Consider the following 23,984-nt stretch of genomic DNA (forward strand, 5'->3'; position numbering starts at 1 on the left):
ATAAAGTGCTAAAAGCAAAATGAAATGTATACAGAAAAAGTAATTTGTGGGGGGGGAAAAAAAAGACATGAAATTTAGAATTTAAAATCTTTATTAGAACAATACAGCAGATATAAATGTTCTACCCAGACACCCAGAATTTGTGTGCTTAAAAAACAAATAGTATGCAACTCTTGCACATCAATAATAAATTAATTTTAAAAATAATTATTTAAAAGCCTCCTCAATAGTAACCCATTGCGTGGTGAGTCAAGGCCTTGTACTGGTGGTAAAGTGATGGTCCAGAGATGGTGGCGTCACTACGTGGGTGGACTGGTAAAACGAGATGACGTCACTTACGAGAAGCGTTCTGACAGGTGGGCGTGGAGTCTATGGGTAAGTCTCGCCCCCTAGAGGGAGCCTCTGTATTGCACCTGCGTTAGATGATGGACTAGTGTCCAGAGGAAATACATTGCCCTTTTAGCCATTTTGTATACGTTACAGTACTACTGTACTAACTACTGAACGGCCAGTTCATTTCGCTAACCCACCCACGACAATATTGACTCCATATACAGCCTATATTCTTTCAGCTATATCCCCCTCCTATTAGCAGCTATTGACATTAAGTCAGTACAAGCTAACTGGGTAGGTAACCTGGGTTGTCCACCATCCGTGTCATCAACAGTTCAACAACCGCGATGTCCGTTAATCCGGTTCACGTTAACGGCGCTATTGGCCGGTATATAGCCGTTAAGAGTTCAATGGTGACGCAAGGTTGGAGAGCTCGTGGCTAATGATCCCCGAGTTTACTAAAGCTCTTCAACACGTGTGAAACGGCGAAGATCCGAGTTTGGTGCACACAACGTCATCACTTGGCCTTTTTTTTACAAAACGATCACAAATTTCTCCTGAGTGAGTTGTCCCGTCTCTTTGGGTTTTTTTTTTTGCCGACAGAAAGCCCGTGTTTACACTGACCACTATGGGTTCTCATCCGACCCAGACTGTGGCAAAAGATGAAATCTATTACCCAACAAAACTCTGTGACCTACAAGTCCGCTGTTTCTGTGTTAGGAAGAGGCAGGCCGTCAGCGAAAGCTGTAACTGAAGTGCGGGAGCAAATAATAATGATAATAGCTAACAAAATGGATAACAAAAGAACCCAAACAAACAAAAACAAAGCATTTAATATCCAAAAGCCGCATACTATAGCTCAAGAAGAAAACACACCGAGACAGTCTCGGTCTCTCTATATAAACCACCATGTTCTTCATATCTGAATACTTCAGCAGACCTTATAAGCAATGAAAAACATATATGAGGTGGATTTTCCATTTAGGTGGAATACTCTGAAACCTTGCCTGTGAAAGCAGACAAACCTTGACTGGCTGTAAGAAGCAAGAGGCTGAAACAACACCTCAAGGCCTGGGTCGTGAGCATCTGCTCTGGCATCTGTTTCTATAAACATTGCCTGTCTGGCCTCATGTGCCTGGGTCATTCTTTGCCAGAAACACTCTCTCCTACTACTGGCTACTCGTGGACACTAGTGGACTGAGGTCTTCTTGGTCAGCAGTTCTTCTTACTCATGAGTGGATCTAGGGATACAGACCTGTACTAAAACCAGGAATTATTCTCTATAACCATAATTGCAGCAACAGTATAAGATCACTCATAAAAAGCCTCCAAATGTTTCTGAAGTCTGCTGTTCCCTCTACAACCCCTGTACACAAAGATATTTATAATTCAAGCTACAGTGCGTTTGAGGAACCGAGGCCCCTTCATCTGTGCTCTTCAGGTCTCTCTGCTCCTGTCTGTAAGGGTGCAATAGATCCACTTTTTTTTTTTAAAAAACACGTCACTCTTTTCTCTCAGTTTAACAATATTATGATAGTTATTTATTTATTTTTATGGTTTTTTGTTTGTTTGGTTTTTTTTGCAATTTTCTCATGTTTGTATAAATCTATATAACCCAAATGTAGAAATCTTATTTACATTAAAAACATTTTATAACAGTTAAAACAACTCGCATCCTTGGAAAACCTCACTCTTAAGCCTCCCCCCCCAGCCACCGAATGTTCACAAACGGCAGCTGAAACTGCCGATGCTCAAACCAAAGTGTTTCTTGCACCTTTACAAATTTTAAGAAATAAATTATATATCTTATTCAGTATTTCACAATCTATCCGCCCTCAACTCGTGTCCACTGAATTACTTGATGCATTTTATTTGATGCAGATAAAGTGAAGAGAGAAAGAACAAGTAAATAAAAACCAACAAATCAAAGTTAAAAAAAAAAAAGAAAAAGAAAGAAAGAAAGAAAACCAGAAAGAAAACAAAACCCTTGTCATTCAGTGTTGCCCTGTGGTTCCGCGAGGCAGATGTGAGGAGCAAAGTTGTTACTGGCAGCGGTGGCAAGATTAGCTTCGTCTCCCCCTAGTGGTGCATATTCAGTCACCATGGCGCAGGGCTCACAGGGCGTTGTCCTCTGTGCAGCCTGCGCCTGCTGTGTAACGGAATTCCTGCAGGTTGGACACACCATGGAAGTGTACGAAGGCCCCTGCTACCACCAAGATGTGGAACAGCTGGTGCGAGTGGAACTGTGGAAGGCCAGGAAAGATGAGGTTTAAATCAGAGGGAAACAAACTCCTCCTTAGTACGGTGATTTAACTGCAATTGGCCGTTCAGACTAAAACTGCACATTAAAATGTATTTGAATATTTAAAAAATAAATAAATAAAATTAAATAAATAAAAAAAAACACAAGAAATGTCAACAACACAGCTTTACAGAGTTTCCAGGTCTATGTCCCTAATGAGTGATGGCATAGAAAAACTCTTCAAAACACCTAACAAAAGAATCAAGGCTCAGGAGAGGCCCTGATCCTCTTCGGACCAACACCTGCACCATAAATGTGTGCCCTGGTCTGAGGAGCAATGGTGAAACTGCTAAATTACATTACCACCCGCTGGCCATAAACGACACGGTTTCAGTTCACCCATCGGCAGGCGGGCAGGAGGTACAGAAACATTTATTAACCACCAATTTCTTTAACAGCCTTTTACTTCAGGTGGACTGCATTATTAACAGGCTGAAAATCAATTAGCCATCTTGATACAGATAGGCCTAGCTTTCACACTCACTGAATTAATATTAATCGGCAACTCAGTGCTACATCACAGCGCTTTCCTTCCTCATTTTAGAAAGGTACGTGCGAGTCCATGCACACTTACCCAAATGTCGCATTTGCCAGGGAAGAATCTCTCGGGAATGCGGGCGGCGTACAGGCACGCTCCGGTGATGTAGAGTACGGCCATGAGGAAGAGCCAGCCCATCTGGCCAATGGTGGTGGCTCTCAGGAAGCCCTCGGAGATCACAAAGTGCAGCGTGGGGACCACTCCGCTCAGCCCCAGCCCGACAAACACACCTGGACAGGAAAGGGCACACACTCGGCATCTTGTGCCGTATGTCCAGGATGTTCTGTGCTGCAAGTACAGCGAGCACATGCAGTGTGAGTTTTAGAAGCTTCGCAGCGTTGTGCGCAGGCGCGGCCTTACCAGCTCGGAGTCCGCGGTACTGTGGCCTGGAGAAGAAGTCGCACTGTGACACAGTGATGGCAGCCAGGCCCAGGATACACACCACGATCAGGTAGATGAAGCATGGCTGCGGCGAGCAGTAGAAGGAGTAGTAGAGCCACGGCACAAAGCTGCCCATGATCAGGAACGCGATGCCCGAGTAGTCCAACCTGCGGCAGCACCCAGACCATCGAAATTAAAACGGTCCAACAGAGCATCATAATGATGAGAATTCTCACAGTGATGCGATTTTATGGACTGATTCACACTGGGGAGTTGGAGGACCCAAACTGTGACCAACATCCCTTAAATGGGACGTTGAGCCAACTGGAACTGGGATCAGGCCTGTCACTTACCCACTGTGAATTTAAAAAGTGAACTGTGGATGTGCTGCGCTACCCATAAGGAACAATACTTTTCGAGTTACCTTTTATCATGCTCAGGCATTCAAACTGACATTCAGCTCATGAAAACATACATTTCCATGTTGGCATTTTTTTTTTATTTCCCCCAGGAACATTCTGTTATCACTCAGACCCATTTTAGGAATCCTGGTTAAAAGCTCATTATGTAGATTACCAAGTGCTGGTCTTCTCATGAAATGTAGTCCAGTTGCACTGAGGACCACTACACATAAATCAACTAGACTTTTTTTTAATATATATTATATATATATTATATATATATATATATATATATATATATATATATATATATATATATATATATATATATATATATATATATATATATATATATATATATATATATGAGAGCACATGGAGTAGTGTGTGCGAGTGTGTGCACTGACTTTGAGAAGACACGGGAGACGCCCTCTGAATGGCAGTAGACTGTGTGGAAGAGCCAGGAGAAAGACAGGCAGATGATGGCTCCCAGGAAGAAGATGCCAATCACAATCTTCTCCTGGAACGGTGCCACGAAGGACATATTGGGTCTGAACATGTACACTATGCCCAGACACAGAAAGAACAGGCAGCCTACAGGCAAAAATGGAAGCACAGGTTAGGGGTGAGTAGCTAAAGACAAAACAAGTGCTTTTGTGCATGGTGTGTGTGTGTGTGTGTGTGTGTGTGTGTGTGTGTGTGTGTGTGTGTGTGTGTGTAAAACCAGGCCAGTCAATACAGTAATCAATAAAAAGAGATGAAAACAAATCATTACATTCTACTTGTAAAACCACAGCTGGTAATAATAAAAACCTTTTATCTAATGGTCTTTAATTGTTTAATGTAATTATTACACAGGATCAGGTGTCAAATATTAGAATATCTGCATTTTAAATGCTACTGAAAGATTAACGTGGTGATTCTTTACTTACATCATTGGATCAAGGTTGAACTCTGACCCACTTTATACTTTTCAGTTTACACATCTATTTTGAGTATTAGGATTATATCCAGATGGGGAATATCCCCATAAAAATGCACATAATTGCACCCAAGTTGCATTAAAATGGATTTCTCAAACCAGACTTCAAAATGTAGATATGGTTTGAGACACATTTAAGATAAATGTTATATAAATGTAAATATTATGTACATGTGTATCTGTCTTTCTGAGCCACATTTGACAACCAACCCCCCCTCCCCCTTCAGATAACTGTAAAAGTTGACATTTACTGTAATTTTAGGAAAATTAAAACATTTACAAAAATATACAAAATTGTGATCTTTGAGCTGGCGATTATTTACATATAGCACAAGAAAAGAGAAGCAACACTGGTTAGTTGTCAGGTGATGAGAATTGTTTTCGTGTCTAAGTGCAATTGGATTAAAATCTTGTCACAATAGAATCCAGACAGCAGTAACGTGTTTAAGTCTAAAGTCTATAAGATCAGTATCAGCTTGAAATAAAGATAAGACATGAAGTGAGTATCTTAGATCTTAGTATCTAAGATAACATGGTTCATTTGAAGTGTACTTTGATAGCCATGACCAAGCCTCAAAATTATAGACCATGTCCACTAGATGGCGCCTGTCTATCACATTATTCAATAAAATTTTGTTGACTATAAAATAAAAAGACTAATCTATCACAACTGTATCAATTCAGATGCTTTTAATACTTTAGTTTGAGACAGAATGGACATGACTAAATTGTTCTAAAAGGTTATGTTGCATAAAAGTTGGAAAGGGAGATTTGGGTTCCAAGGTAAACACCTCACAAGAGCTCTAAAGGGAGCATTTGACTTAAGCAGAAACAGTCCACCCACTTGCCTCATTCTCATGCTCATATATCCTCCCCTGTTCTCAGGGTTATAAACACATCCTCCCACTTAATGGTCAGTCTCTGTGTGTACTTAAAGCTTGCAATTAATTACGACGTCCCACAAAATACTACCATAAAGGAGGGCCCATTAGATTCATGGCAGGGCGTAGCTTTTGGCATTTTAACACTCCTTCATATCAGAACAGAACAGATCATTACGCTCTGGAGAGGTAGTTTGCAGGATCGTTTTACAGATGCTGCAGATAACTCATGGTGCTACACCCGCTGCAAAGTAAACCCTTGCAAAAAGGACCGAGAAACCATGTTCACAGTATATGCAGCATGTGTGTGTGCATGCATGTGTGTGTGTCTGTGTGTGTGTGTCTGTGTGTGTATTTTTGCATGTCCATGCATTACCAAGCAAGTGGGTCCAGATATTGCCCGTCTCTGTGTGGATTCTGAATATGCTCTTGAAACACGCTCTGAAGGAGGGCATCGGCGGTCTGTGCCCGTGTAAGAGGAAGTCGTTGTCTTTTAGCCAATCAGGCAGCACATCGTGAGGAATAACACGCCATCGTCCCTCCCACATCTTAAGAAAAACAAACAAACAAACAAAAAAACAAGAATAGTAAATTGAAGATCATAGCAAATCACCCAAAAGACAGTCAGTCAATACAGGATGTAATAATTCCTACAGAGACAGGCAAGGTAAGGAGAGAAAAATAAGATGAGCTTTAGTAATGTGTCATTAGTAAATGACAGCAATGGCATGGACAAGACTGAAATATCCTAGAAACCAGACAATTCCTGAGAAGGAAGCCATTCTCTGTGCAAGTTAAATTTCTCCAACTGAATACCGTCATCCACCACTAACCAACTACATAGAACAATGAGTTTCTAATGAGATCATTGTGTTAAGGATTAGTAAAAGAAGGAATCAAAGATTTCTCTATGTTTAGTGGACACAACAATCTGAATGTTGTAACCATTGATGGAGCAAACACTGCCAGTATCTAAGCTTACTCAATTTGCTGGTAATAACAGCAAAGCATGAAACAAGAGTGTGTGAATGCATGAGCGTGCAAGGACAATCAATTCCTTTCAGCATGCAGGATCAACAAATCCGCACCGTGCATTGTGGACTTGAACCGTTTCTCTGACTTTACTATCTTTCTCCAATCCTGACAGGCTGCTGAACCATCCCTCCAACTCTGCGACAAATCTTAGCGATGGCGTGTTGTACTGCCAGTTTCTTCACTGTTTAATCGATCGACTTCCTCACAACTACTTGGGCAATGCATGCGACATGTTTGGAAATGGGTGTGCTCATGTCCTTTCAGAGCAGAGGTCTGTTCACACTGATGACAAATAGGAGTTACTAACAAACCAATGTGAACAGTACATGCCGGGGGGGGGGGGGGGGAGGGGGGGGGTGTATTTGAGCAATGCTAAGTTAGAATGGAGCATTTACTGCTGGCAATGTAGCCTATATCTCAGGGTCTAACTCTTGACATCGGCAATTTTTAGTGGTTACTTCATTTTTCCGTGAGACTTATTTGTCATAGTTAGCACAAAACAGAAAGAACAGAAGCTGTCAAGCAAGTGAGAGTCATCATCTGGAGTGAATAATGTGGTCATAGATGGCCTGCAGGAAGCAGTTTTATCAGGAATAAAAGCTGACTAGATACTGGCTCATGCACAACTACACATCTCTCCATTCCGGCTCTAATGGAGCAGTGGCTGAGGGCCGAGTTCAGACGGCATGGAGAGGAGTCACACTCCAGGAGTCGCTTTTAGCTCAGTTCCGCTCTTACTCCAGAGAAGGGCAAATAAGGAAGAAAAGAGAGGGAAGGAGGGGGAGGGAAAAAAAAAAAAAAAAGACACGGAAGGAGCTAGGAAGTCAAGTGTCGCCACAAAAAGCGAGCGTTCTGACAAACACAGAACAGAAGGAAATTTCAGTCTCCCATTTTCCTACTGCTACTGCCTGTCTCTAGGCTGTGAGGTGCATGCACACGGGGAGATGGGGCTACACTGGTTCTGAAGGTTCTGACACCTCCACGGCGTGATGTCGTGTGATTGCAGCTGTAGCTGTCCGGCTGAGACTGAGCGTTTTGTGTGGGAGTTGGGGGACATCTGTATTCATGAGTGTGAAATTCTGTGGACACTCTGAGCTCCCTGGGGTGGCTCATCTGTGTTTATTTATAAAACACACATAAGTGAGTGGCACACAGGGGCTCTTTCAGACAGCAGTATGTATGTATGTGTGTGTGAGAGAGAGTGAGAGTGAAACTGACCTTATGCACAAACTCCTCCATCTTTTCCATAGCATGGTGGGCCTGTAGGAGTGGCGTCATCCCCATAAAGCCTTCATCTGAGCTTCTCTCCTCCTCTTCCTCTGTTCTCTCCTCTCCTTCGTGATGTACCACTCTTCTAACAAGCACATTCTGAACACGAAAACGAAAACACACACAGACACAGAGAGAGAGAGAGAGAGAGAGAGAGAGAGAGAGAGAGAGAGAGAGAGAGAGAGAGAGAGAGAGAGAGACAGAGAGAGAGTGAGACAGAGAGAGAGTGTCAGGACCCCTCTGTCCTTGAAAACAGTGTCAGGCTATAATAAATAAGCTCTCTCTTCCCAGCACACATGACCCAGTATTTCTTGATCATTTCAGGAGTCCACATGCACATGTGTACACACCTACAGACACAAATTAATCCTGCATTGACCTCAATGACCTTGCTTATAGCCATTTTCTTGGGACCTAGGCATTTGAGGATGATCTGTTATTTCACTCCACACCAGTTATTACCAGCCCCCCCCAAACCCACAAACACCAAGCCATACTAATAACAAACAACACTGTGAGAGCATACAGTGTTACACAAACAGGCACACCACTCCTGAGGAAGTCAGTGTGTAGTGGGCGCGTGAGAAGGGACAGCTCCCTACCCTTGGACAAAGCATAGTGCAAGGCATTGACATGCTCAATATTCTCAGAAAGGTTTTAAATGAATAAATAGTAAGTAGGTTGCCTGTAGCAGATCTGGGGCACAGGATGATGTCCAGAGCTGGTGGACAATGGCACCTCTGCACTGAAGAACAGGCTAATGAGAAAGAAGCTGATGGAGGGAGGGAGGGAGAGAGATGGCGCGAGTGAGAGCGCAGTGCATGCGTGTGCATGCAGGGGAGTGAGGGAGCGAGTGTGTGTGTGTTCTTCAGCAGATGAGGCCTGTGGCACATGCTGCACACTAGTGATCAGTGCAGACATCGCTTTAATTCAGAACTAATTCTTCAGTGCTACAAATTACCACACACACACACACACACACACACACACACACACACACACACACACACACACACACACACACACACACACACACACACACACACACACACACACACACACACACACACACACACACACACACTTATAAAATACCACCCACAAAAGTAGCTCAATTACAAGTTATGGTTAAAGCTGAGATAGTGAACACTGTTCAATGCTGGAAGAGCTCAGTAATTCAGCTCCAGCACAAACAGCTGACCTACAGCTTACTGTGTAGGCAAGGTTAGTCCCTGTACTGGTGAGAGAGAAAGAGACAGGACACAAAGACAGAGCATTATAACCCATAACCGCTCTTCTTATAGCCTTCAAATCGACTCTTTACGGGAACGCTCTCTCTGTACAGCTTCATGGATTGCCAGGGATAATAATATCCATGACAAGCCAATAGATGGACAAGAACACCCACCACAAACAGCAAAGCAAAGTTTCAGTGCTCCTCTTAATGCATTTGAATAGATCCAGTAATGCTCGAACACAAATAGGCCCCCTTGAAGGGATCTAAAAGTGATCTATGAATAGTTTATTGTGTAGGGACACAATCTCATGTCTGTGGATAGATTTCTTAAAAGAGGGTGAGGGAGATGATTCATTATGCATAATGAGGGGTCATGCACAGTGGCAGTCTGGAAGAGGTCACATTTTCCAATTCCAGACCCTGGGCAGGTTTCATATTTTCTCCATTAGTGACGATATATAAGGGGTCATATACAAATTGCTATTGCCAAGAGACAGAGGCTGAAACATGGTGAGCAACATTAATGAAACTCTTTAAACAAGGCTCCCGAGTAGCTCCAAATAGGTTTGGTTATATACAGTTGTATGGGTTTACTTGGATGGGAACTGGACTTGGCCATAGCTAGTTATGGTCTGGAGCCCAAGGGAGCACAGGTGGCCCAAGTCTCAGCTGGTGGGGGGAAAAAAAGGTTTTTTACTTTGTTCTTTTTTTGCTATACATGAATGGTTCTCCTATTGAGCATGTCCGCTGGTCACTTGTACAGAAACACCAATTTACTTTTTTACCTTTCACGTCCATATATTAGCTGTACACACACGGGGGAAGCTTCAGGCATAATGACTCAAGTTCCTTTAAAGAAAACACTAGCCCTTGTTTCTATAAAACGCATGCTTTTCTGCAGTTGCTCAAGATAACTTCTTAAGCAATAATAATGGATATTTTTAACAAAGTTCTTTTCTTTTAATTAATTGTTTTAATCCCATTACTCTCTCATCTTTTAAATCTTTAAACCAATTCCCACCCTACAGCTAGTTCTCCACAGTCTGCAGAGTGTATGCATTTCCTCCGAGACAAAGCAAGCCAAGTACCACATTACCGAGCTATACAGAAATGGGTAGTAGCCTACTACCCATTGAAACGGTAATAAAATGTCTTAAAGACCAAGGAGTGTGGACTTCCACACGCAGCAAAATATTCTCAGGTTCTGTAGTGAGAGGTTTCATTTGAGTTTTTTCTTTATATGATAAAAGAAGTGCTTAAAAAACTGAAAGGCAATTTCAGTCATTTTAGCAAATCTCACATTACATTTTGGTTTGCCAAAAGTATTGTGTTCCATCATCAGTTGACTGGGTTTCAGGTAGCATCTGTGTACACACTGGGACCTCAGTAGGTTTTTAATTTTTATGGATGGGTGCAGCTTTGAACTTTGTACAATGGAAAAATTATTTATTTGACCTGTAGTGAACACTGCTGGGGAGCACAAGGATGGATCGGAACGTATACAGGGACGGGAAACGGTGCCAGAACACACTGGTGTGACGGGGTGTGGACAATGCTAATGGAACCTGGAGATGGGGAGTCTTTGCTGAGGCATGTGGGGATGAGGAGGGGACAGACTCAAGTTCCTGTGCATCTCACACCACTACATAAAAATACTTAAAAATAGTCACTGTGGGAAGAGTAGAAAAGGTGAGCAGTGTTAAAGGACAATAGTACTCAACCACTACCACGTGAGAGTGACGAGAGAAGTGCAGCTGCCTCTGTGGGGATCACTTTACATGCCCGTTATCACGTGCTTAGCGACCTACTACAGGAGTCCGTTTGGAGTCCCTTTTGAACATAGTTTATGTTTGCCTTCAAAGAGAATTACTAGATTAAGAAAAGTGTACCACAGAGTCTAAATGAGATTACACAAGACGTCAAAGACCTGAAGCCAGCAGATGAGGGTTCAAAATTATTTTATGCTCATAAATGACAGCAGACTATGAGGAAACAATGTCAGTATGTGCAGCAATGTTGAGGCAAGTAGTAATAAACACACATGTGATCCCATAGCCTATGTGTTAAGTGAGCTAAGAGAACAATACAGGCAGTGTGGTTCTCTGATTGGGGAGCCTTGCTCGTCAGTAAGTGGAGCTGCCCAGGCTCTCAGAAGAGACTAGGGTGAGATCTATAATGCATGACTACCCAATGTCCTATGCTTGCCAGCAAAACACAGTAGTGTGTGGTGTGTGTCCATGGAGTGGGATGGACACACAGAATGCTATTTTGCTCACATATCTGTCACTGCAAGGCCATGCCATGCCCAAGCACTTTAAAGAGAGGTGTTAATATAGGCAGCTAATTATAGCTCTTAAGTATTTATCATTCCCTCTTGCACTCTGCTGTGGTGTGTGGGTGGGAGCATGTGTGTTTACACACACGTGCACAAACAGCTGTGGGATGTGTAGGGATGCCATGTGCCTCAAAGAGGTACCAGAAGGATGCATCTTTGGACAAAGCAGGAGTACCCTATGTCAACAACAAGGAGACCACTGTGGACATAAGAAGGATTGTGTATTAAAAGGTATTTGTATTCACATACAATGAAGGTGTGGGGTACAGATACTGCACCCAGAAGCGGATCTTTTCAGTGGCACCTGTTTACCAAGTTTACGGAGTAATTAACACAGTGACTGTCAGTCCATTACATTGACTTGTTTAGCATGACTCAGCTTTCACATTCTGGCCACCTGTTCTGCTGAGAGACATCCCCACCAACCATACAGTATTAGCATCAACACCTCTACTGACTGTTTTAAGTCGTCCTTTCATAACTGGACAAGAACATTTTCAGCACAACAGATGGAGTCCAAACAGAGACATTAAAAACAGCTTTCTCGACAACTCTGAGTTCTTGGTGACTCCTGATTGTTCAATATATTTTTGGAATCCTGGGTAATGTGGATATTAAGTACAGCCCAAGACATAACAGCCAATCATGTTAGAAATCAGATACACGGGGTGCCTCCATGGAGTGTACAGAACGCTCATCTGTCCGGTAATCCTGTGTGAGATTAGCAGATGGACACATCAGGTTCAAAACAACCTGTAGGTAGGGGCGCCAAATGGGGGGCAGGAAATGTTAGGATGACTCTAAGGCTCTAAAAAGTAAAATTATTAGGTAGTGGTGGCCAATGTGATAACTTTTCATTGGGCTCATAATCCATGGTGACACTACTGAAGGACAGTGTACTGTTTAAAAGTCATGCCTAGGACACTTTAGACAGTGATATGCCTATTTAAAAAAACAAACAAACACTGAACGTCTTTAGTAATCGTAGGCACTTCCCGTTCGTGAGAGATGCCAAAGACGATTTCTCTCTTGAAATGCCAAAGCATGCTATATGCCACCAGCCAGTTACTCTAGCCATGCACAAAAGGTCAGCCGTTCTTCACATAAAAATACACTGCAATGTTCCTTATTTAATGTCTTTAAATACTAAAAATACTGAAGATGATGTGTGTAACCAATAGGAAATTACAAGTTTACTAAGGCACAAGCATGCACTTAATCTGAAGATATATGACAGACCTAAGGAAATAATTTAAGAAAGCACTCACAAGAGAGACGACTACTGGGTATATATTTGGGAACAGTGAGTGTTCAATTACGAATGACGGCATGAAGACTGTGGGGGAGAGGCCGAGTACTGGTGGGACACAGCCCTATCCACTTCCATTCCTGGAGGGTGCATTCTGTTTCTGGCTTCAGAATATATTGCCATCTGAACATTTAAAGGACACAGTCCAGGTTTGAACCACAGAGTCCATCCATAACCCCTGTGCTTGTGTGCTTGCTCTAGCCACATAAACAAAATAACTGCTCTACTGACTGCCAGGAGAAAAAACATTTAAAACACATCATTAAATTAAGCTCCTACATTTTCTTTATCTCACAGCAGTAACTTGTGTAGTTTAAACACTTTATAACTCTTACAGGAATTCTGCCCAAGGCAGGTAAATCTTTTCACCTTGTTTCTCAATCTGTCTTACGTCCTTCCATCTGTCCCTGCTAGATCTGTCCAACTTCAAATGACATCAGCAGTTCCTTATCGCAGTCCTTCAGCATGAAGCCACACTAATGTTAGACAGGCCTGAAGGTTAGTTACACTTCACCAGATAGGTTGGTAACTACTGGGCAGTCTGCACGCCGTCACCCATTGAGAAAATTCCAATTTACATGCAGTACTAAATGACTGACATGGATGTTTACTGGCATAAATGTGAAAGACTTTGTAACAAGGCCACTGAAAGTAGGCAGAAAGTCATACAGTCAGCCAAAAAAAACAATAAAAAAACAAAAAAAAAAAGTTCTCCTCAAATAACTCTAGATTTCAAAAGACTCCATATCTTTATCTTATCAAACGCCAGAGACTAGAGGAGAAAGCCAGCCAAGTTCATCTACCAAGGACAACCTACACCTATACAAGGATGAGAGCAAGAGAGAGAGGGAGCAGGAGAGAGACAGAAAGAGAGAGTGAAAGAGTGTGTGTGTGTGTGTGTGTGTGTGTGTGTGTGTGTGAGAGAGTGAGATACACACCTCTTTTATGCACCCTACATTTTTTTAAGACCTAATCACCATCATTTGGGAGTTTCAGAACTAAGGACTAGTAACACATTCAGAAAAGGGAAAAAAAACAAACAAAAAAAAAACCCCCACAACAGGGAAGCCTTAGGTAGTAACCTGGGGAAGGGAGAAGGTATTTAAAACACCCGCTCAGCAGAACCTTCATGGTAGATCAGTCCACCCCCCCCCAGCTAGTATTAGAACACAACCATTAATATCACTCTCCCTCCAGCTCTCCATACACAGCACAGCACCTCTCTCTGAGGTACATGTTTCAAAGCACAGATTCTCATAGACTAGTTTTGTCACCAGCAATTTTCTTGATGGTAAGAAAAGGGAAACAAACCTAATCTTTCCTTTTCAAGGCCTTATGACACTGGTCTGATACGCTTACCACTGATTTTCTTTCACTTGCCATCTTCTCTTCTCCTTTTGAAAAAGTCATATGTTCAATGTTATGGCAAGGACAATTTCTTGCGCCATTATGGAAGTGACCCTTGTACAGAATAACCTATGTTCAGCAAAGCTAGGACTTGTGACTCACACATACTTTTTTCCCCCCCAATCACTCACTCACTCTCACACCCAAATACAATCATTTTACTACTTTAAAAACATACAAAAATTTTTCTTAAAACTAGTTCAGACTTCAAAATCTCTCAATAAGTATTTTTGAAGAGCAGAAGTGAGAAACGGCACATCTGATGGAAGAACAGGGAGGTGTAAATCAGAAAAAGAAAAGGTTTAAAACATTAAAAAAAAAAAAAAAAAAAAAAAAAAAAAAAAAAGTCCCCTTGACACACCCTTGGTCAGCACCCATGTGCGCACACACACAGAAAAGGCTATGGAGCTAGAGAGCCTTCAAATCAAGATATATGCCTGATACAATTTTGTAGTGGAAATCAGCATGTGGAATCCTGGTAGTATGTATGGGATGGAGTAGGAGGCAACGGGTGACGGTGTGTGTGTGTGTGTGTGTGTCTGTGCGTGTGTGTGTGTGTGTGTGTGTGTGTGTGTGTGTGTGTGTGTGTGTGTGTGTGTGTGTGTGTGTGTGTCTGTGCGTGTGTGTGTGTGTGTGTGTGTGTGTGTGTGTGTGTGTCTAAGACCTCAGCATGTTCATCAGTCAACCATAAATTAAAATTTTGGTGTGCTTTCCTCTTAAGGAAGGAGAGGGTGCCATCTATTGCTAAAATTTACCCTGCCAACCGGTGCATAAAGTTTCTTTTATACACCAACATGTGCCAGTAAATTTCTGGTTGGATTCCTGGGCTAGTGGAACCATAAACAATAAATATAAAAATAAGAACCACAGCTTTCGGAATTAATGGATGACAATTTGGACACTATGACCGCATGTGCCTATGTGGGGAATTCACCAGTATAAGGTGTTATGAGAATGGATTACATTTGTAAACTGGCTTTAACATGACTCAGTGAGGGTTGGGTTCACATGAGATCTGTTTAGCATGATCAGAGGTACGGAGTGAGTGTGTGAGTGTGTGTGCACAGGTGTTGTGTAGTGGGATACAGCATTTTTCCCCCTCAGAATTAAAGTAAAAATATTTTAAATTTTCCATCATTCTCCCACAGTGATACAGCAGTTTGACGACTAGCAGCAACAAGAAAACGGTCATGTAACAAACAAATGAAAGCACCCATAGCCCTGACATGGGGTACTTCTTAACTGAAGTTGCAACACAATATCTTTTATTCGTATAACTCCGGAGACGATAATCACACCATTAAGACCTACTTCACATTAAATCTATGTGAACCATTCAACAACATAACAGTCAGGAGGTTTATATGAACAGGTTTATACAGTTTAACCAGTTTTACAACATGCTGGACTGAGAACGACATGCCTGTCCCTGGGTACTGATAAGGGGCTATAATAAGTGGAACTTCATATCATACATTAGATCATATCATAGTTTGGCATGGGACATGATTAGCCACACATATTTTTACAGCAGGAGAAGAATGATATAATTGACAAATGAACACCACAAAGCCGCAAAATATGCGACTTCCCCGATCAAATGATATGCACATGGGAAATGTTGCACTCCGTCTCCAATTCTTTCGGAATTTTGACAAATGCAAGGAACACAGGACATGTACACTTATTATAAAGGATCTTTAAAAGAAGCCTTGAGTTTGGGGTTCTTGTACTCTGAACAAATGTTGGGGGGGGGGGGGGGTAATCGAAAGAGAACCCTAAAGAATGTGTCCCACCACAACACCTGTAATGTGCCGTTCAGACATAGATGCTGACGGGCACATATTAACCAGCATTGTGTTACTGAACATGGGGGTCTGTTGAATGTTTCATCACTCTGCTCAATATTGCTGATTAACTTGTACCTAAACAAGCTGCAGCCAGAGAGAGAGAGAGAGAGAAGGATTTACACCTGCCCCAGTGTGACCACACCATCACACCACAGGGCACATGACAGCAGCAATATATTCCAACTCAATTAAGGCTCATCAAAATCAGTGTGATTGCTTACTGCTTCAGACTGGAGACCTGCATCAGACAAACAGATCTAGGAGTAGTTGTATGGCACCCTTGATTACAAGACAAGTAGTTTTTAACTTAAACATCTTATTTCAATGTTCTTGGCCAAATTACTAGTAAAGGAATGTGCTACATCTAACGTAACCAAACCAAGTTGATGAACTCCGCTAAGATGAATCAACAACGTGACGTTATTTGCCATCTATCTAGTTAGTTCACACATTCAAATTGCACAATTATTTCACATCGTAGAACTTAGAAAGAAACCATTTAACCAAATCAGTAATGCAACACTGAAAATGATGCCCAACAGCCGACGATATCAGAGTAAGTGTTCTTAGCACATGGCCTACCAGACCTACAGGCTTTTTACAGTTTGCAGTGTTTCTTTGACACCTAAACAGGTGCTATATGGCAATGCTGCAGTTGTGTAGTGCCATCCTCACCCCGTTCTGTTTAGTGCTGTCTGCAGCTGTGCCTGGGCTCATGGTGTCCTGGCTGTCTGAGGAGGAGGTGTGGGCACTGTCGCTGGCACTGTAGGTGTTGGAGACTTGGTGTCTCAGGACAAACTCGGGGCATATGCCCTCCCTCAGCTCCTCACCCTCCAGGTTGCTTCCTGGAGCTGCCTTGCTTCCTCTGACTTCCTCTTCCTCAGACCCAGACGCCCCTCAACTCCAAGCTGTCCGGCCCAGCTACTGGTGCACCACCGGTCACTAGATGCACTGCTAAGCCTAAGAAAGAAAAGGGAGGGAAATTAAGAGACTATTATAGAAAGAATCCATAATGTTATTTAAAAGAGTTATTAAAGTTCCAACAAATTAAAAACCTGTAACTGCAGTGATTGTTCTTAATGATCCAGAGGCAATTATGCACTTTAGGCCCACGTTAACTGAAGTTCAACACTGTAGTGGCCATGCACCTACGCTCCGTAGCTAATAAGAATTTAATGAGTGTACTTAAAGCAATAAAGTACTCCTCATTCTTCACAAATAATCAAGACACTAATCACAACAGCAAATTCCAACACGAGCCTAGCCTGTGCCTCAGGTCTTATTCCTTGCCTTGCAGTCTGCCAGTCTCTCCCTTTAAAAACACTACACTATAAATTACAACTAAATCATGGTCAGTGGAGGGGTTACAAGAACATTTCAATTACTTAAGTTGTCATACATATATACACACATTATGTATATGGGGTTTGGAAAGAATGTTTGAGAGCTACAGTAACTCGGTTGCCTTCTTCTAATTCACGGGCACTGAATCACCATCTCTGGACCACAACACAGAGAATACTCTAATTAAAGAAAATCACACTGACAAAACCAAAATACCACAGTGAAGGGTGGAGAACAGCACGTCACATCTAAAATAAGATGGTACTGCTGACAGAACTTAGAACGAAGATGAACTAAGTGACCTAATTGGTCTAATGAGTTCACAAATTTTTTCACCCTTTGAATATAAAACTGCAGATCCCCAACCCCAACCCTCCAACCACCCAAAAAAAACACAATGAAAAAACAACTTTGAGAAACTCATTAGTTTGTTATTTAGAAGTTGAACACTGAACTGTATACAAGAAAAAAGGTTCACACAAACAATAACCATTTCCATAACCAAACAAAGTTTTTAGTCACGTTGTGCATTTGTACAAAATGTTAACACCTAAGAACAGACAAAACTATTAGGTAAACAATGAAACACATCTGACAGAGAAACAGAGAAACGAAACTGTCACTCTGTCTAAAACTGTTTAGAAGGCACATGTCTGCCATGTTGAATTCTGCTCACACCCTGCCTCATATTATATCGTTAAGTCCATGCCAGGATTTTCAAAAGCGCCACGTGAGGTGCAGCATCTCCAAAAGCCAACGTTCTAATAACGTGGTTGAGACATGAGATGAGCCAGAGATGAACCAATGAAGAACCACTTCCTTCCACAGGGAAAAGAAAAAACAAACAAAAAAAACCCACAGAGTAAATTGCTCAGCCTATAGCCTTGGCTCACTAAATGGTCATTGAAGTCCTCTGAAGCAGATCATCCTGCTCTTGTACTCTGAACAGTCTTTGAGCCCAGTTGAGGAAGGACTGCTAGAAAGGGTCTGTATAGCCACAGCTGCAAGGCTCACTGGGCTGCTTGCGTCTGCTCATGCAGCGTTCACACACTCGAGTGTCACTCTCATTGGGAGTAAAAATAAAAAAAACCCACGATGACAACAGCTGTGTTCTCAAAAAAAAAAAAAGATGATAAATCCATTAAATTCGCTCCCACCATTATGTCAGTCGTATCGATTCTGCAATACATCTTAGTGATATGTGGAAAAAAAACCTTGGCAGTACTGTTGCACTGATATATGGATGCACTGATATTTAAGATTAAGTGGCGATTTACCCATTTTATTCCTCCCCGCACAGTACATGTATGTAAATATATGTGCAATTTCAAGGCGCTCTGTCCTCAACTCCCAGGCCAAGTCAGGCAGGCTAGACCATGTCCATTTAGAGACAGACCAATTAGAGCAGAGTGTTCATGTCTGAGACTGATCGTGAAGTGTTGGACAGTGTCTGTGAGAAGTGACAATCTGTTCACAGTACGGAAACCACTTGACCCAGATTGCAATTTGGAGCAACAACCAATGCGTGAGATTCGACCAAGGAACACAAGGCAACAAATCACTATTACTTGCTATTTGTTGTTTTTATTATTTTGATTATTAATTAAAAATGTATTATTATTGATGATGATTATTATTATTATTACTTGGTATTAGTTGTTTTAGGCATGGGACAGATCCATATATGCACATAATCTACGTGGATATGTACATAGGTGGTGCCTCTGATTGCTGTGGGAATGGTATTGTTTATTAAATGTGCATTTGCATCAACTGTCTCTCAAAAAGGTCCACCCATCTTATAAGCATTCAGTTACAGGATGTAGCCAACGCATTGTCATGACAATCTCCATAATAAATCATTAAATCACTACATTGAACAATAATCAGGAAAACAAACAAACAAAAAAATTAAAACATACACCCTCACAACCTTATTGTAGCACAGCTTTATACTGTGGAACTCAATTTCTGGCAGATAGTTCAATTCACAGTCCCTTTAAAATGTTCAGACAGCATGCTCATTAAAACATGGGTAATTCAAGTGACTAAACCAAACCATAAGCCCATGTGCAACAACCATCTTATTCCAGAAATTTTCTGTGATGGAATTTGGTCCTAATCTACTAGCATGGCAACTTGGAGTACACAGCAGTCACAGGGTGTGGGGAGAGGAAGGAAGAGTGATTTTAACAGAACACAAAAAGGAATAAAAGTGGTTTTAACAAAAGTGCAACAAACATGACTATTTCTGCCCTTCTGGACATGCTGAATATACTGTGTGTGTGAGACTGGCGTCATTGGTGAAAGTAGTTGATATCCCATCTGATTGCAGAAAAATTAGGCCCAAACATCTGACTTTTTTGAGGGGGGGGGGGGATAAATAAAAAAACAAAACAAAAAAAAACATGGGCGAGTGTAAACAAAAGCAGATCTTTGAACCAGTGGGAGTGTACTCCACGTGACTGAGACCAAGTGTGAGGGGGCTGTGAGGACAACATCCGCACTGAAGGGCTTTGTCCTTCCTCTCACTAAACCCTAAGGGCAGGCAGCCGTAACTGGCCGTGCTGCACTGACAGAGTGTGCAAGAACAGCAGGTCCTCTGTATGACAATGAAATATGAAACTTAAAGGTCACACAAATTAAATTAGCAAGCGTAGTGTTGCGCAAGACTTGTTGCTGCTCTCAACTCTACACCTGTAGCTCTCTCTCCATCACAGCTTGGCATAACACAGTAAGCAGGTATGCAAGTGTAATCAGGGTAACAGAGCAACAGATAGACATCTTGGTGGTCGGTTACATCATTGTTATGTAGAACAGTAAAACCCACCGTGCAGCGTAAAGGGGTCATGCGACTGGGATGGAGAACAACTGATTTGACACAATAACAAGGAACCTAGTGTCTGTGAGTGAGTGAAATAAAGAGTTACTAACAGACAGAGAAATTGTGTTCAGTTGAAAATAGCCAAGAAACCACGCTCCAGAAAAGTGAAACTTTAGAGTGAAACTGTTTTTAGCTCTTTTGCCTGGACTATTGCACGAGAACTTGTGTACTTGTGTACAACCTCTTATGTAAATTATATCCCAGTACATAGAACTGAAGAGATAATGAGTGTACAAATCGCAGATGACTTGGCTAAAATATAGAAAGCTTGGTTAAAAACAGCATTCCCTTATTTACTGCACAGATGTTAAAAGCGGCAGGCATGCAATTTTATACCACTCCAGAAATTGCATGACTCACTGGAATCCTGCCTGTTGACTTTTCTAGTTTAATTAACTGAGTTATACAGTTGAGCAGTATAAATAACCAATGATGTTGTTATTATGTAGTGCATGGACTAAATACATTTTATCCTTAAAAGTACAACATTCACCTCATGCTATTTTTCACACACATACCGGTGCTATGCCTAACTGCAAAACATTTTCACATCAAAGTGCACATATACATAATCATATAAAGACCACATACGCTGCATGGAAACTACGGTCAAGCCAAGAAAAGGTTAATTTGTCCTTCACTCCAGAGGCACCACTGTCCTGCAAGCTCCATTTGCTTTGACGCACATCCAGCACACGTATACTACGGCACAGCCAAGGACAAAACAAGCCCTTTACTTGCATGACTAATTTCCAATAATGTACTGAGAAACTACTGGCGTGATCAGAACTTGATGTAAGCCAAGGGACATCGACTACCAAACAGCTCACCATTACTCAACAAACCACACAGCATGGGGCACAGTAGGCTAAATCTCCTTGACAATTCTGTGCTATTTTATTGGATTACAAGAGGTGAAGCGCTGCACTGTGAGCCAATCAAATGATCTTTGGAAGTAAAACATACGGAACAGAAACCCTGCATCCATCATGCTGCGCTCTGTACTGATCTTGCAAGAATTTATATTGTGATGAAACTGAATGACTGACTGATTGACTATCTAATAAGACCAGTGAGGGAACCCCTCCCACCCCCACTAAAGCAGAGCAGAACCATTCTACAACCTGATTTTCCGGTTTCTGATTTGAGATGAGATACATGTAAAAAACACACACACACAGACCTTCATACATATCATATGGTCTTAACATTGCTCCCAAGTGTCTGCTATGTATTTCTCAATTAGTAAACAAGACTCATTTACAAAGTTTTTCCCTACAATAAAGCCTCTCCCATCTAGCATAGTACATTATATTATTACGCTATTTACATCTGTTTTTAGAACATCCTGCAGCTAAGGTTTCACACATTTTATCCTTTTCCCTGACAAAAATAGATAATCCATATTGACAACATTTGTGCCTCACAAACAATCAAAAAACAATATAATTAAATGGCCAGCAACTGGTCCAGCATGCTTAACTAGTCTACCCTCAAACAGGCCTTGCTAAACGTCAGTTTATTTATAAAAATGAGACACTAGTTGCACGTTTCATGGTATATGAATCAATTAATACTGGTCTCAGCAATAAAATATTATACTGATTGAAAGCGGTTAATTAACACTGGAATGGGTGCAGAACTGACAGTGTTATTTGAGGTGAATTGACATCTGAATGGATCAGGCTGTACTGCTCTCCCATAATTACTATAAATTTTACAACGACAAGCCTGCCTGGTATTTATTTCTTAAACAGCAGACTAGCTGCTGAAAGTCCAGCTGATAGCACCAAAAATGTTTCAAAAGAATTGCCACAGATAAATGTTCATTAAAGAAAAAATTATCATAAGTTGTATTTCAAGGTAAACAGGATTTGTATGGTCTGCCTTCTTTTTAAACACCTCAAATATGTTAAAATGACACCACGCTGAAAATCTATTTAATTGCCCAGTTACATAAAACTTCATACGCTTTTGAACAAATAAAGTTAAACTGCCAGGCAGTTTAACAGTTAGCTAGATAGGCAGCTAGTTGGTCTAAAAAAATAAAGTATTATTATTATATCGTTGTTAAAATAATAATAATAATAATAATAAAGTATATATAAAGTAACTAATTAATGGTAAATCACAAATGATTGAGATGACAATTGGATAAACAGAACCAACGTTATTCCTCGATGTCCCTCTGCCCTCTGTCAGAGCAAAAAGCAGACAAAGAAGACAGGACAGAAGACGTGTTTTTCTTCTAGCCAACGAATACTCAAGCGTGTTAGGCACCTGAAATTCTAACTGGCTAGTCACAGATATTTAACCAACCCAGCGTTAGCTAGCTCCAAAGTTGAAGTAACGCTTAATTATTTCAGTTAGCTAGCGCTACCTGTCAATTTACACAGCGCTAGGTATCAGCGGCGAAGGTGCTGCGTGCGGGTTTGTTTACAGTGGGATTAGCCATTTTAGCTTATTTTAGCTCTTGCTACATAGAGTAGCTAGCGTTAGGGTCGCTGGCTATCTTAGCTATCTTGTTCGCAAAGAAATGCCAATATGGGCAGTCACCAAATAACAGCCTCTGGTCCAAAACAACTTAGCTTGAGCTATACAATTAAAGGTCCACATGAGTTAAATATAGCTAGCTAGCTAGTTAGTTAGTTAGTTAGTTCGAAGTTAGTTAACCTACCTATCTCGCAAGCATACCTACTTGACTGGTTTGTTGTTTTTCAACCCACAAAAACAGAAGACAGCTAATCTAACCTATCTAAACGGAGGGACGTGTGGTATTGACGCTCGTTTTTACTCGCTTCTTTTGTAAAACAGCCATCCACACACCTTGCCATCTATCTAGCAAACAACATTGGTAACTACGAATTAAGATGCTAAGATAAGATGAAATAAGATAAGATAAGATAAGCTAAGCTAAAATAAGCTAAGCTAAGATATCCTGTCAGGTTTAACGAGAAAGACCAGTGAGCGGGCTAGCTAGGCTAAAGCTAGCTAGGTTAGTGTTTGAGCCAACTGAAAAGTAGCCTAAACCTACCGATTTTGACAAACTGTCACGTATGTACAAACAACTCGTATGAAACAAACCATGTCAACGCCACAGGAATCTTGCGTGGGAATAACAAGCCCTCTTACCTCCTCAGCTGACGCGGACGCGACCTCTGAAGCTGTCAAAGTTACCGCGGTGGACCGGCTCTCGCACCACGGCTGCTCTGCGCGTTCTCGTCCGGACTGGCAGCAAACTCCTTCATATCGGGGCGTTGCACATGATGCCCCTCGCGTGAGAGCCGTAAAGGCCAATCAAAACGCTTCACAGACAACCGGTAGCCAATAGGCCAGCGCGACAAAGCAAGGCTTTGTGGATTCTGTAGTTCAAATCGCGGTTTGTTTTTTGTGTGACTTACGTTACGGGTTTTGCTTTCATTTCAGAACTATGTTCAGTCTCAGAATGGGTATTTATAAGAATGAGCAAAGACTTCATAATAGGCTATTAGAAAAA

At 41.6% G+C, this 23,984-nt stretch overlaps 1 protein-coding gene across 1 annotated transcript; it reads right to left on the reverse strand.

The window, feature by feature from the left end:
* Positions 1-73: 73 nt before the first annotated feature.
* Positions 74-23,731, reverse strand: adipor2 (adiponectin receptor 2). The gene is made up of 8 exons (XM_035528575.2): positions 23,621-23,731; positions 16,936-17,220; positions 8,072-8,221; positions 6,195-6,366; positions 4,363-4,549; positions 3,534-3,721; positions 3,210-3,403; positions 74-2,576 (listed from the first exon to the last, which is right to left on the reverse strand). The coding sequence occupies exons 2-8, from the start codon at positions 16,975-16,977 to the stop codon at positions 2,448-2,450; spliced, it is 1,062 nt and encodes a 353-aa protein (XP_035384468.1). The 5' UTR covers positions 16,978-17,220; positions 23,621-23,731; the 3' UTR covers positions 74-2,447.
* Between the last annotated feature and the right edge of the window lie 253 nt (positions 23,732-23,984).

Source organism: Electrophorus electricus, chromosome 11 (assembly GCF_041902795.1).
Source record: "Electrophorus electricus isolate QZ-2024a chromosome 11, ASM4190279v1, whole genome shotgun sequence".
Taxonomy (NCBI): Eukaryota; Metazoa; Chordata; class Actinopteri; order Gymnotiformes; family Gymnotidae; genus Electrophorus; species Electrophorus electricus.